Source organism: Cylas formicarius, unplaced genomic scaffold (assembly GCF_029955315.1).
Source record: "Cylas formicarius isolate icCylForm1 unplaced genomic scaffold, icCylForm1.1 PGA_scaffold_2__14_contigs__length_35257938, whole genome shotgun sequence".
Taxonomy (NCBI): domain Eukaryota; kingdom Metazoa; phylum Arthropoda; class Insecta; order Coleoptera; family Brentidae; genus Cylas; species Cylas formicarius.
Window position 1 is genome coordinate 11711603 of NW_026844319.1, and position 12062 is coordinate 11723664.

The 12062-nt window shown below is 36.3% G+C and overlaps 1 protein-coding gene across 1 annotated transcript; it reads right to left on the bottom strand.

Annotated features, from left to right (window-relative positions):
• Positions 1-906: 906 nt before the first annotated feature.
• LOC132698071 (lysosomal alpha-mannosidase-like) lies at positions 907-12062 on the bottom strand. Its single transcript, XM_060663924.1, has 13 exons — positions 11967-12062; positions 11817-11919; positions 9198-9279; positions 8617-9145; positions 8201-8563; positions 6813-7006; positions 6576-6760; positions 6328-6527; positions 5948-6273; positions 1562-1971; positions 1406-1509; positions 1215-1364; positions 907-1163 (listed from the first exon to the last, which is right to left on the bottom strand). The coding sequence occupies exons 1-13, from the start codon at positions 12060-12062 to the stop codon at positions 945-947; spliced, it is 2961 nt and encodes a 986-aa protein (XP_060519907.1). The 3' UTR covers positions 907-944.

Genomic DNA, 12062 nt, shown 5'->3' on the forward strand with positions numbered 1-12062 from the left:
GGTAAAAATGTTATCGATTGTACTATGGGTATTATTCATTACCCGAGTAATTTCGTAAATAGTTTGATGCAAATCATATGAAAAAAGAACATTTGAAATTTTAGAAGCATTTTTCAAACTTATATCACGACTTATGTCGCCACAAAATCAACTTTTTCAAGACCTTTTATAGCATCACACGAAAAATTGAGACAATGGACAAACAAATGAAAATCACTAGTAGGAGACCGATAAAAAGATCCATTCAACAGAGTTGAAATTACTTAGGTAATGACCATGCAGAGAAGAGATTTTTATTTTGTTAAGCGAAAACCGTATTTTGGATTTAAAAAAATCAGGAAATTTGATTTATTTAGAAATAATTGCAGATTGTAAGAATAATTTTGATTTTAAAATAAATCAGTGTCATAACATCAATGTTTGCCAAAATTGACGTGGTGTATTTTAAAAAATTGCGGTAAACTAAATAATGTCTCTTGATATATAGTAAACGTGTGCCGGATTTCATTAAAATATCTAAAGTGGAATTACAGATATTAAAAAAATATATTTTATTTTTGAAATGTTTATATGGAGTTTTCTTTTTAAAATGAGAAAATCGGCTCCTTAATTATAGACATGCAATTAGAAAACACCCTGTGTACACGCCAACTTAACAGTTTAAACATCTCGAACGCAGGTTAGAACACGCAGAATCCACAAAAAAGTATGACTGCATTTTCGCAAAAAAATGTGTGTATTTTTTGAAAAATTGTGAACGTAAGTAATAAAACAGGTAAAAATAAGGTTTACATTTATTACCCTGTCTATCCATAAGTTTTTACTTCAGGGCATAGGTTTATTAAAAAAATCGAAATAGTTTGATACAAAGAATTTACTGGCATTCTTTGGTTGATTTGTTTTGAAACACGCTCTATAAATTGAAATGGATAATCATACAATATTTATTTGGATACTACAGCGAGTATAAAAGTGCGTATCTGCATAGGATTTAATAAAACGCTAAGCTCTCCATTCAACTCTACGATGCCGGCTTCAGATTCCGTGAAAACGTCTTCGCCATCAGGAGTGGCAAATTTGAGCCTTTCGGATTCTTCTGACCATTGATTGGCCCCTAGAGTAGCTTCTTTCGCCTCCACTATATTGAAAGCCGCGAAAACTTCCTGTAAATCGTGTATTACAAATTTAAAAATCTACAAATGTATAAACCGTACATTCAATTTGACTGTAACAGGTTGCGACAGCAACGGGTCTTCGTCTTTGGCGAATATATGTTCCAGTCTCAGCAGCAAAGTGGATTCTCTCCAAGGTTCTAAGGTTAAGATGTGGACGTTGTCGGGTAACGAATTTTGTAGCGCTGAAAACTAAAACGACGCATATTACTTCCACGCGAATGTATACTTACTTCCATGGAAAACTTCTGTCTGTATTCTTCCAAAGAATATTCTTCAGGCGAGGATATGAATACCCATGAATCTAGAAGTTTCGCCTGAGCGATTTTGCGTTGTTCTGAAAACAGAAGTGTAGGTAGCATTTTGCTAAGATCCCACTCCGAAATTACCAAAAATGTTGTTCTTAGTATCAAACAAAACGTAATGAGACCCCCTAACGACTAAAGATTGATTATGAGCGTATTCCAACAACGGCTCGCCCATTCCCAGTACATCGTCCACCAAAGTATTTCTGTGTATCATTAATTCAATTTCTCCGTCTTTCAAACTCGATCCTCCCTGCGCCCGATCAGTTAAAACGGCCAGTTGGATATTTTCCTCAACATCTTCGATAACAATTTTTGAAGTCACAGGATAGTAGTTCGAAGGAGGTGGTTGGAGGATGGTGGAGAAATTCCAAGTCGGTCTGTGATTCCGGATACGTTTCATCATTTCGCGTCCGTTAGAATCCGTATAGAAGATGGAGTCTGATTTTAAGTTGGTGGTGAACTTACTTATGACCTCGGTACCGTGAGTGACGCTAGAAATTTAAATAATTTCCTTAAATATATAATATCTACCGGGTGTGACAGTAGGGGCAGCGAGGTACGATATTATCATCATCTTGAATTTTAAAAACCGTTCCCAGCATTTTTAAAAAATATTTTGTTTTACAATGTTTTAAAGCTGAGAGAAATTTAAATCTTGTTTGTTAGATGCTTTTTATTCCACATCTAAAAGGAAAGTGTTGGAGGTGCTCCAATATTTCCGGAAATAAATGTTGATACCCCAAAACGGCTTAATGAATTTTAATAAACTTGGAGTCGTTAAAAGGCCTTCCCTAGGCTATCAAACCTGTTGTGAGTGAGATGATTGCGATTGCAACAAATTCTGAAAAAAATTAAATGCAAATGCAAAATGCAGATAGTCAAACAAAGCCCAATAACCAGTAAAACCCGCATCTCAATAGCTTTATCCTAACCTAACGCATCGCTTATAAATTAATAATTCTATCCGAACAATTTAGATACTAAACAATGATAACGATGGACCACAAGAAAATTGATTGCAAGGAAAATCAAAAGTCTTTATAAATGTTCAAAGTGCCTTACGTCAGTTTCTATGCAGGAATTTATCCTGCGTCGTATATTTAATACGGCTGTAGTAATTTCAGGTTGGCTACAGCATTTCGGATACGGTCAACCATGTTTTCGAGGTTAGTAGGGCGAGTTTGATAAACAATATGTTTTATTCTACCCCAAACGTAAAAGTTCAGAACATTAATTGGAGATCTAGAAGGCCACAGAACCACAGCGCCCCTTCCTAACCAACGGTTTGGATAAGTCTGGTCTAAAAAACTCCTAACTTAGCGAGAAAGGTGTTTTATTGTCTAATTAAATCAGCAAATGTTTTCTTAAAAAATTTTAAATAAATTTTTGCCATTAACTTTCCCTTTACATGAGGATTTACTGGCGACCAAAAAACATATTATGCAAATTAACTTCTCCGTTGCTCGAAAAAGTACCTTCGTCTGTCCATATTATTCAAGATACAAAATTGGGATCCTCATCCATTATCGAAGTTAGCCGATTACAGTAATTTCTTATCAAAATCAATAGTCAGTTTCAGATAGGCTTATTTCTACTAAAAGAACTACTATAAGAACATCTGGCGGCAAAAATGTTTTCATGACAATCTCGATAATTAGGAACTAATAAGTTTTGTCAAAGGGTATGCCTTAAAACGTTAGCAATTAATAAATTTACTTATAGTTGGCAAATTTGCGATGGCATAGTCGGTAATAAGACCAAGACAGAAGGTACTTCAGTATTTTACCTGCTTCCACTTGTATACTACGAATGGCTAAACCATCATTTATCTGACAGTGTTCTACCATTGTCTATTATGCCCCGGTGCTCATTCGATAGACATAGCAGCAATTACCGGATAATTACAGTAGGTTCCACTACAAAACAGGATCGCATTCTGGAAAAATTGCTGCCGAAACTCGAAAGGCCGTCTCTAAATATTATGGATAATGGACGACGTTATTCTAGGCTTAGTGCAAGGATGCCACATGCATCGACAAAAAAAGAATTGGATTCGAAGTAAGCGGATTAGTTACCCAGAAAATTGTCTGAAATATGAGTTGTTAAAAATTGTCAAAAATTACAAAACAAACTTTCTGTATGGTAGAGACGAAATAATTGTTGAAATGGGTCGAGTTATAAGATTGCATTGTATAATTAATGAAATAGAATTGGTGTGGGCTCAGTGCAAACAATTTTTTAATAAAATTAATGTCCGTGAGGCAAGGTGCGATGATACCAAAGAAAATTTGGTCAGTTGTATAATATTGGGTTGTTCGGAAAGTCATTTCGTTTTTTTTGGGGAACATGAAAGACAGTTTTGGTATAATGAATAAATATTTTATTAAATTATATATTGGCCATTCTGGTCCGACACCTTTTGCCATCTTTCTGGCAGTAACATAATTCCCCTCTCATAAAAGTTTTGATCCTTGCTGGCAAAAAACTGGTTCAGGTGGTTTTTGACATCTTCATTTGAGGTAAAGGTTTTGCCATCCAAAAAATTTTGCAGGGACCGGAACAAATAGTAGTCGGAAGGCGCCAGATCTGGAGAATATGGTGGATGTTGCAGTACGTCCCATTCAAGCTGTAAAAGTTTTTGGCGAGTGACCAAACTTGTGTGAGGTCTCGCATTATCCTGGTGGAACACTACACCCTTCCTGTTGATTAATTCGGGCCTTTTCTCTTTAAGTGAATCATTCAATTTGTCCAGTTGATCACAATAGACTTCTGAATTAATCGTTGTATTGTCCGGCAAAAGCTCAAAAAAAACGATTCCTTTGACATCCCACCAAACGGAGAGCATCACCTTTTTTTGGTGAATGTTGGCTATTGACACGCTTTGAGCCGGTTCATCTTTTCTGCTCCATGACCTCTTGCGTTTAACATTGTTGTATACAACCCATTTTTCGTCCCTAGTAATAATCCGCTTCAAAAATGGATCATTTTCTTGATGTTTGAGGAGCGAATCACACACGTCAACGCGATGACACAAATTTCGCTTCGTAAGGACATGGGGCACCCACACATCGAGCTTCGAGGTTAGGCCCATGCCTTTCAAATGGCCATAAACAGTCGAATTCGACAAATTTAATCTCTCACCGATCTCTCGTGTGGTTATTCGCCGATTTGCATCAATTAATGCCTTTATCGCATTTTTGTCAGCTTCGACCGGCCTTCCAGACCGTGGTGCATCTTCGACATCAAAATTGCCGGATCGAAATTTTGCAAACCAGTTCTGGCACTGGCGTACTGGTAACACGCCTTCTCCATACACATCCGTTAATTTTTTTCTCGCTTGGACAGCATTTTTACCTTTTCTGAAGTAAAAAAGTAAAAAATGACGAAAATGCTGCTTATTGCTCTCCATATTTAAAAGAGCACCAACCAAAAACTACTGCGTAGAATTAATAGAACTTTTTCACACACAAGCCTTGCAATATCAGCTCTCAAGACATATAATGGTTATGCGGCTTAAGTGTGAAGTTGGTTTCGAAAAAACGTAATTAAGTCCTCTGAAGGGAAAAAACGAAATGACTTTCCGAACAACCTTATACATACAGATTGTAGTAGTTCCAATTTTCATCGTAAATATAAACTAAATATGGTTTACTTGTATCTTTATTCTGGGCAAATCATATTTTCTACGGTATGATTTCTTTTTAATTTTCCGATTTTTTTGTTTTAATTTTTATTGCATGGACAGAGTTTACGGATAATAGTTTACTTAACAAATTATCACAATTTTTTTATTTAGATTCACCTATTAAATATTCACATATCATTTACCAGCATCCTGATCTATTATTACATGGAAAATACGTGACTATGGGCGTACTAATTACTAGTACTAGTACAACTGATATTCCAAGTTATATATTAGTGATCACTAGTGACAGCTGTCTTGCATTGATCACATAGATATTTAGGGCAGAACAGTATCTGTTGAAGCATAAGTGGAAGCAAGATCAACAATCCAGCCGACTATGCGATCACAAATCGTACCGACTAAAGTCTTCCACAATATTAATGAATAATACCCAATATTTAAAAACAGGATTACAGCCTAGTAATAATGTAAAATGTAGCAATGTAAAAAAACTAATATAAACTAAAATAAACAACGAAACGATTACCAAAATTCAACTTCTTTTCAGTTTGAAATTCTTTTATTCATATTTTATTGGTGCATTTTTTTTGCAAAAAATAGGGGGATCGCAATTATCCCACTCATAACACGTTTGATAGATTAGGAAATGCCATTTTCTGACACTTATTTCCGGAAATGTATCATTAACATAATAAAATTTTGAATTAACCGGGTTTTAAAATTCATTATGGCAGTTACTTCCTCTGGCAGCCATTTCAGAAACACAAAAATAATTTCCGTCTCTCCTCGTTACCCGGTATTTCGAAAAATTTGCTTACTTTGTCGGCAATGGACCAACGATCCAATCAAATTCTATGAAGTTTTCGTTGTCGTAGAATCGTATCACTTGACTTAACCAAGCGTTGAACCGTTGATGTATTTCTGTGATTAGCTCGCCATTATATACTACTCCGTCAGCATCTCCAATGATATAATCCGGCTCACTTGTGATGGGGTTGAATAAATATGCCCCTGATACACCTTCGGAATTGTTAGTTGAACCCTTGTATGCTTGGAAAGTTTGCTTCAGCTGCATTGTCAAATTGTCCTTATAGATTTTTCCGATAAATCCGAATTCGTTGATATCGAAATCAACGCCCATGTTCTGCATATAAAAAAATTACAACTACAGTTTGTGCTTCAGCAGACTGGTGCTTACAGTACTGAAGTATTTCGAGCTAACGCCTACTGGTGTCACTCTATCTTCATCTTCGATCACTTCCATAAAATAGGACCTATATCCCAAGGCGGGAACATCGTATGCTGGGAAAATCAACTCTAGGGTTGCATCACTAACTCTTCCCGGTATATTCAATACCGCGGATGATATTGGTAATAATTGGACAGGCAATTCATTACCTACAACCGAAATGGGTACTATAGATTTCATTTCATTACACAACCTACCAGAAGGATCTCTAACGCGATATGCCCTTCCAGTAACTGGTAGCCGTACATATTTAGTGACATTCCTCTCCAGAGGATTATAAACAGTAATAACTAAGCTTTTGGCTGCTTCAGATTGATAACACTGACTAATATTCGTTAAGGGGCACGTAGTGAACTTACTATGAACTGCTTTCGTAAGTTCCCTGGAAGAGAAATGATTTGCCAACGCTAATCCGCCAAGTACTGAAATTTTACCGCAAGGCATCATTTGCTACTTCCCGGCAGTCACTTAAACCATTATCCAAAATTCTGGCATAGTCAAACGTAACATTTTGGGTTTCTGTTCCAGTAATCGCGTCATGATGTTGCATAATGCCCATTGCTTCTCTCAAGTTATTCAATTTTTCCGTCTCCTTTTGGTTTGACAGTGCAGACAGCTGCTTGCAAATCTACAAGACGGATTTAATATGTATGTATGCAGCTTTTTTGATCTGAAAGTTTCTTTGCATGGTTGCACTGGTGATATGTTAAAATTTAATATAATTATTCTTTTTGAATAATTTCAATAATCGATGATCAGGTCAGTCCATGATAAAACGTTGCCAGCGATCAAATTGGATCCCTCCAACACAACCTCCCGTTCTAAAAGTTACCCAAAAACTTTGCATTCTCTTAAATTTCGATTTTTATTGTGTTGAAGGTTAGATTATAGTTTTGAAATGGCTGTTGGTATTATCCAGTAAATTATACCACCGATGTTTTTTCAAGGTTGACAATGAGTTAATTTTTTTTCACTAGACAATGTGCTTAATAGATTTTTTAACTAGAAATTTAACACAATATCACAGCTATTATGTCATAAAAAAATACAGTCTTTTAGTATCTTTATTAATTATTTGCATATAAAATAAAGATGAATGGGCTAAGAATTCCTCCTTGATGAGTGATTAATTCTACACTAAATGTATTGGACAACCCAAAATCTCAAAGACTTGATAAATCGAAAAAGATTCCACTACTAACAACTAATCAAGCCTATCACAGAAGGAATTGATTTCTTGGTTGTGTTCGGCAAATGCAATTCGGCAAACGGAAGTTTGTCTTTGATGGATCGAAAATGTTCAGAATGTTTGGGACAAATTGTAAATCTGGTTTTCACATTATATTTCTTAAGAACTTTTGAAATGTGGTCAGTGGCTTTTGGACTCATTGTCTTTGGAAGTTTGTGGTGAGGTGCATATTGTAATGGAATGCTTAGTATGGAAATTATTAGAGAGAAGAGCAGATGTAAAGTTCAGTGACTTGGGTTGAGATAGTTTAACGGCTCTGTAAACAAGAATGTCACACATTAAATGTTGTAGGTGCTATTCGGAAAGAAATAACAACAAATAATCGCATACTCGTTTTTATAAGTGAAACTTCATAAATTTGCATGATTTTCTTCTTATGTCAACTTTATGACAAGACCAAGCTCCCTATGGTTCACAGAAGTAACCTTTTTCACAACAATAACTTCTTCATGTGGAATTTTTACTAGTATATTTAATTAAAGAAAACCGTAAAGATTTACGTTTGTCGGTTATGTCAGTGGTTATTTTGTCAATTGATTCGATTGCTGTTATTGGAATTGGAAAAATAAAAACCTGCAAGAAATTGTTGCCCATTCTTTCAAATCTCTTGATTGCTGGTCTGGAAGTGTAACAACCGACCCAAAATGCATACGGATTGGAGGCATACGGGAAAAAGTCGAAGGTGTTGAGGCCGGAATAAATAATCCCTTTTGTCTCTTCGTGAACTGCTTTTACATAACAAGACGGAGTGGAATACATCACGTTGTACTGATAGCCTCCAAACGTATTGTTGTTGATATATCTTATGAGTTTGTCTATATTTTTGTACCACATCTCAGCATCTTGATATGCAAAATCGTTTCCCATCGGTATCAACACGTTACTGGTTGAGTAGCTAAGCAGTCTTTGGAATGCGAGATCAGTAAAATTCTGCGCCTGCACCAAACACAACATGACCAATTCAGTTTAATAAGACCCTTTCTACTCACTCTTGTATGTAAATTGTATTCCGGACTCTCTATATCATCAATGATCGGCTGGTCATCGCACTCGACGTCGAAGCAGAAACCAGTGGGGGCAACGTAAAGGTCATAGAGCACGCTGGTAAAGATATCGCTAGATGCGCCCAAGCTCTGACTTGATCTCCAAACGAATTCCATCGTCTCATAATATGTCCTAAAAGCTCTATCCTGGTAATCTATTCTTCCCAAAAATACGCCATCGAAGCCGAGACTTGCAAATATTGACGCCATTTCGTTGCTATGACCAAACGGATCAATTTGCCAACCAACTTTCGGGTGAGCACATTTCCCGAATGTGTCATTTAATCTCCGTAATCCCCAAGACATTTGGTCGATTATGGACTGGTAGTTCGTGGTAGCCTCGTCATTCATCGACCACCCGCCACTTACAAATTCCAGCTGACCCCTTTTTACCAGCTCTGCGAAGTCGGTTCGCGTCACTTCGTCTTGCTCCGTCCACCATTTCCAAAAGTATGCTGTCTCGACAAAGATAAACCTGAAAAAGCAAATCGCACTAAGTCACAGAAATTGAAGAAAGGATCATCTACCTTCTGTCCGTGCGTCTTGATAACGAATTCAATACGCTGTCGTAAATGTATTGCACCCCTACGTTGGACACGGGTGTATGCACTGCAATCAAATCATTAAATAATAATAATAATAATAATAATAATAATAACCATAAAATAATAATAATGGCAGAGATCCCAGGGTTCAGAATGACCAGGACTTGGTTGATGACAGCATAATTCGGATATTGCGCCATGACGAACACTACAAATATCTAGGTATTGAACGTCACCTACAGGCAGCTACAAGCGTAAAGAGCACACTTATCTCTCGCTACAGAGCCAAAGTTAAATAAATTTGGAGCTCCCAATTAACATAACGCAATAAAATCCTTGCAACCAATATGATGGCAGTCCCAATAGTGGCATATACATTTGCAGTCGTCAAGTAGACGCAAACAGAACTTCAGCAACTGGACCGAACAACGAGAAAAATAATGACCATCAATCGTAGCTTGCATCCCCGCTCCTCAAGACCAAGGCTCTATCTTTCCCGACCGTCCGGTGGTCAGGGCCTGATTGGACTACAAAACTTCCATAACAGACTGGTCCTTAGTGTAGCCTGCATGATAGTGTGCTCTGATGACCCTTTACTTCGAATAGTTTACAGCAACGAAAAGTCTGGGTGGGTGCCTTTCTGTTTGGGAGTGCTGACTTAATAAGAAGTCAGAATCGTTGACTAAGTTAGAGTTAGAACGCATTAAAATAGAAATAAAGCAATCTCAGCAAACATTCTTCTTAAACACCCACAAGTCGCTACATGGTCAGTACTATCAGTTAATTAACACTGGTTAACTAAGCACAGGATTAACATTTTCATTTCTTAAGTCGACCGGGCGAAGGTCTGAAACGGAAGGCGCTTTGTTTGCGGTACAGGATGGTGTAATAAACATACTTGAGGGGCTGGAGCTAAAGGAAGGATATGAACATTTTCTCGGATGTTAAACTCCCGTATTGGTGAAAAGTAAAAACTTGAATCGCGGTTAAGATTATTTGGTTGTTCATAGATTTTTATTTAATTTGGTTGGTGTTTTCTTTGATATTTGTTGATATTTTTTGTCCGGTCTCTGCAATGTTAATCCTGGTATCTCAAAAGGAATTTTGCCTCTTACAAATCGAAGTTATTGAGAGGTTTTTCCACAAGTGGTAAATCTGGTTTTGACGTTATATTTCCTAAGAACTTTTGCTATAATAGTGATGTTTTGAATGTAAGGAAGGACAATAGTGGCAAGTGTGGGCTTTCGGGCTCAATGTCTTTGGAAGGCTGTGGTGAAGTGAATATTATGATGGAACGTTTAATATCTGTAATGTGAAAATTATTAGGGAGAAGAGCTGATATAAGGGTTTTAGATTGTGGGTTCAGTGATTCGGATTGAGATAGTTTTACGGCTCTGTAAACAAGAGAGTTCATAACGGATTATTTTTGGATCGAACAGTGATGTGAAAATACATTAAGATATCGGTCTGTGTGCGTAGGTTTTCTAGAAACAGAATGATACATCATGTCTCATTTTCTATTGATCAGAGTGTCTAAGAATGAGAGATTATTATAGTATATATATATATATAGAGCTTTAAATGGCTAAGAAAATCTAGGAGCGATTCTTGACCATGAGGCCAAATAACAAAAGTATTATCAACGTAGTGATTTTAGACAGAAGGTGTCGGCGCTTTCTTCTCAAAGGCTTCTATAAATAAATTCGCTAGGACTGGTGATAATGGTTCATAAATTTGACCGTTACAAGAAAAATATGTTTCAGATAAGAACTTGAGGTCCAGTAGGTTATTATTTCCTTGAATGATTCAGAAGCTCTAGATTTATTTGTTTTTTTTACAGGAGCATATATAGATTTTTACTGAGTAAATCGATCGACCCATTTCAATTATCCCATTATTTTCGATAGTTTTGGCAAAAATGATGCATTCTCAATCGTTATTATTTTGAATCTAATGATTTAATAAATCCAAATTAGTTTGGGTTTATAAAATGGCGTTGTACTACCCAAGCACTATTGCATAGTTGCACCGGCATAATAGAGTGCTTTGAGCGCGGGGAGCATAGTTCTTTAACGCTCTGTGGTCTCTCCAAGGTCACAATTTTACTTTGAAAAACTAGATTTTTACGGTTTGGAACCCATTTCACTGTGTGTAATATAATATTATCTGATAGAAAACAAGCAGTTTTTTGCAATGATAATGCATGGAGTCCATTGTAGGTCTATTTAAAACATCAAACTCTTAGAGAAACTCACTGGTTAATGTTTGCAACAAATAAAAGTGTTCGGAAGGGAAAACTGCGCTTTTGGAAAGGACGATATTGTTTATTTAGTGAAGGCCCTCTAAAGTGTTTTTTTGCTTAGACGACTAAAAAATTTAACTATTTGTTTTGTATGTTTTATATTACGTTTTTATACCTATTTATTGTAGATTTCATCTAATCGTATATATTTTTTTGTATTTGAACCTGTTATAAATATATTTGTTAACACAGTCAACTATAGAATCTGTCTATCTCTCTATCAGAAATAAAAAGAACTTTTTTAGGATTAATGAAGAGCCCGTGCGTACAGCAGATGAAAAGAAAAATGAAAAACTTACCTCCGTAATAATATTGGTCGATTGTCTTGACCCATCCTAGGTCATCGTGGCTATGAGGTACGAGATGGATGTTTATGTAACCTTCTTTGGTCGTTGGACAGGACTAGATGACATATTTATACTTTCGCCTTTCAAAATAGGGTTGCTTACCGAATATCCACACAAAAAGTCTTCGTCATTGAGTGAACAGCTTATCAAGCCTATTAGAGGTATGAATATTGTTAAATATGTATTGGCCCACTTCAT

Excerpts from the sequence above, each read along its gene's own strand:
- LOC132698071 (XM_060663924.1), bottom strand. The coding sequence starts at position 12,062 with ATGAAGTGGGCCAATACATATTTAACAATATTCATACCTCTAATAGGC. Across the intron at positions 11,920-11,966 it reads ACTTTTTGTGTGGATATTCG|TCCTGTCCAACGACCAAAGA; the intron begins GTAAGCAACCCT and ends TATGTCATCTAG. Across the intron at positions 9,146-9,197 it reads TCAAGACGCACGGACAGAAG|GTTTATCTTTGTCGAGACAG; the intron begins GTAGATGATCCT and ends TTGCTTTTTCAG.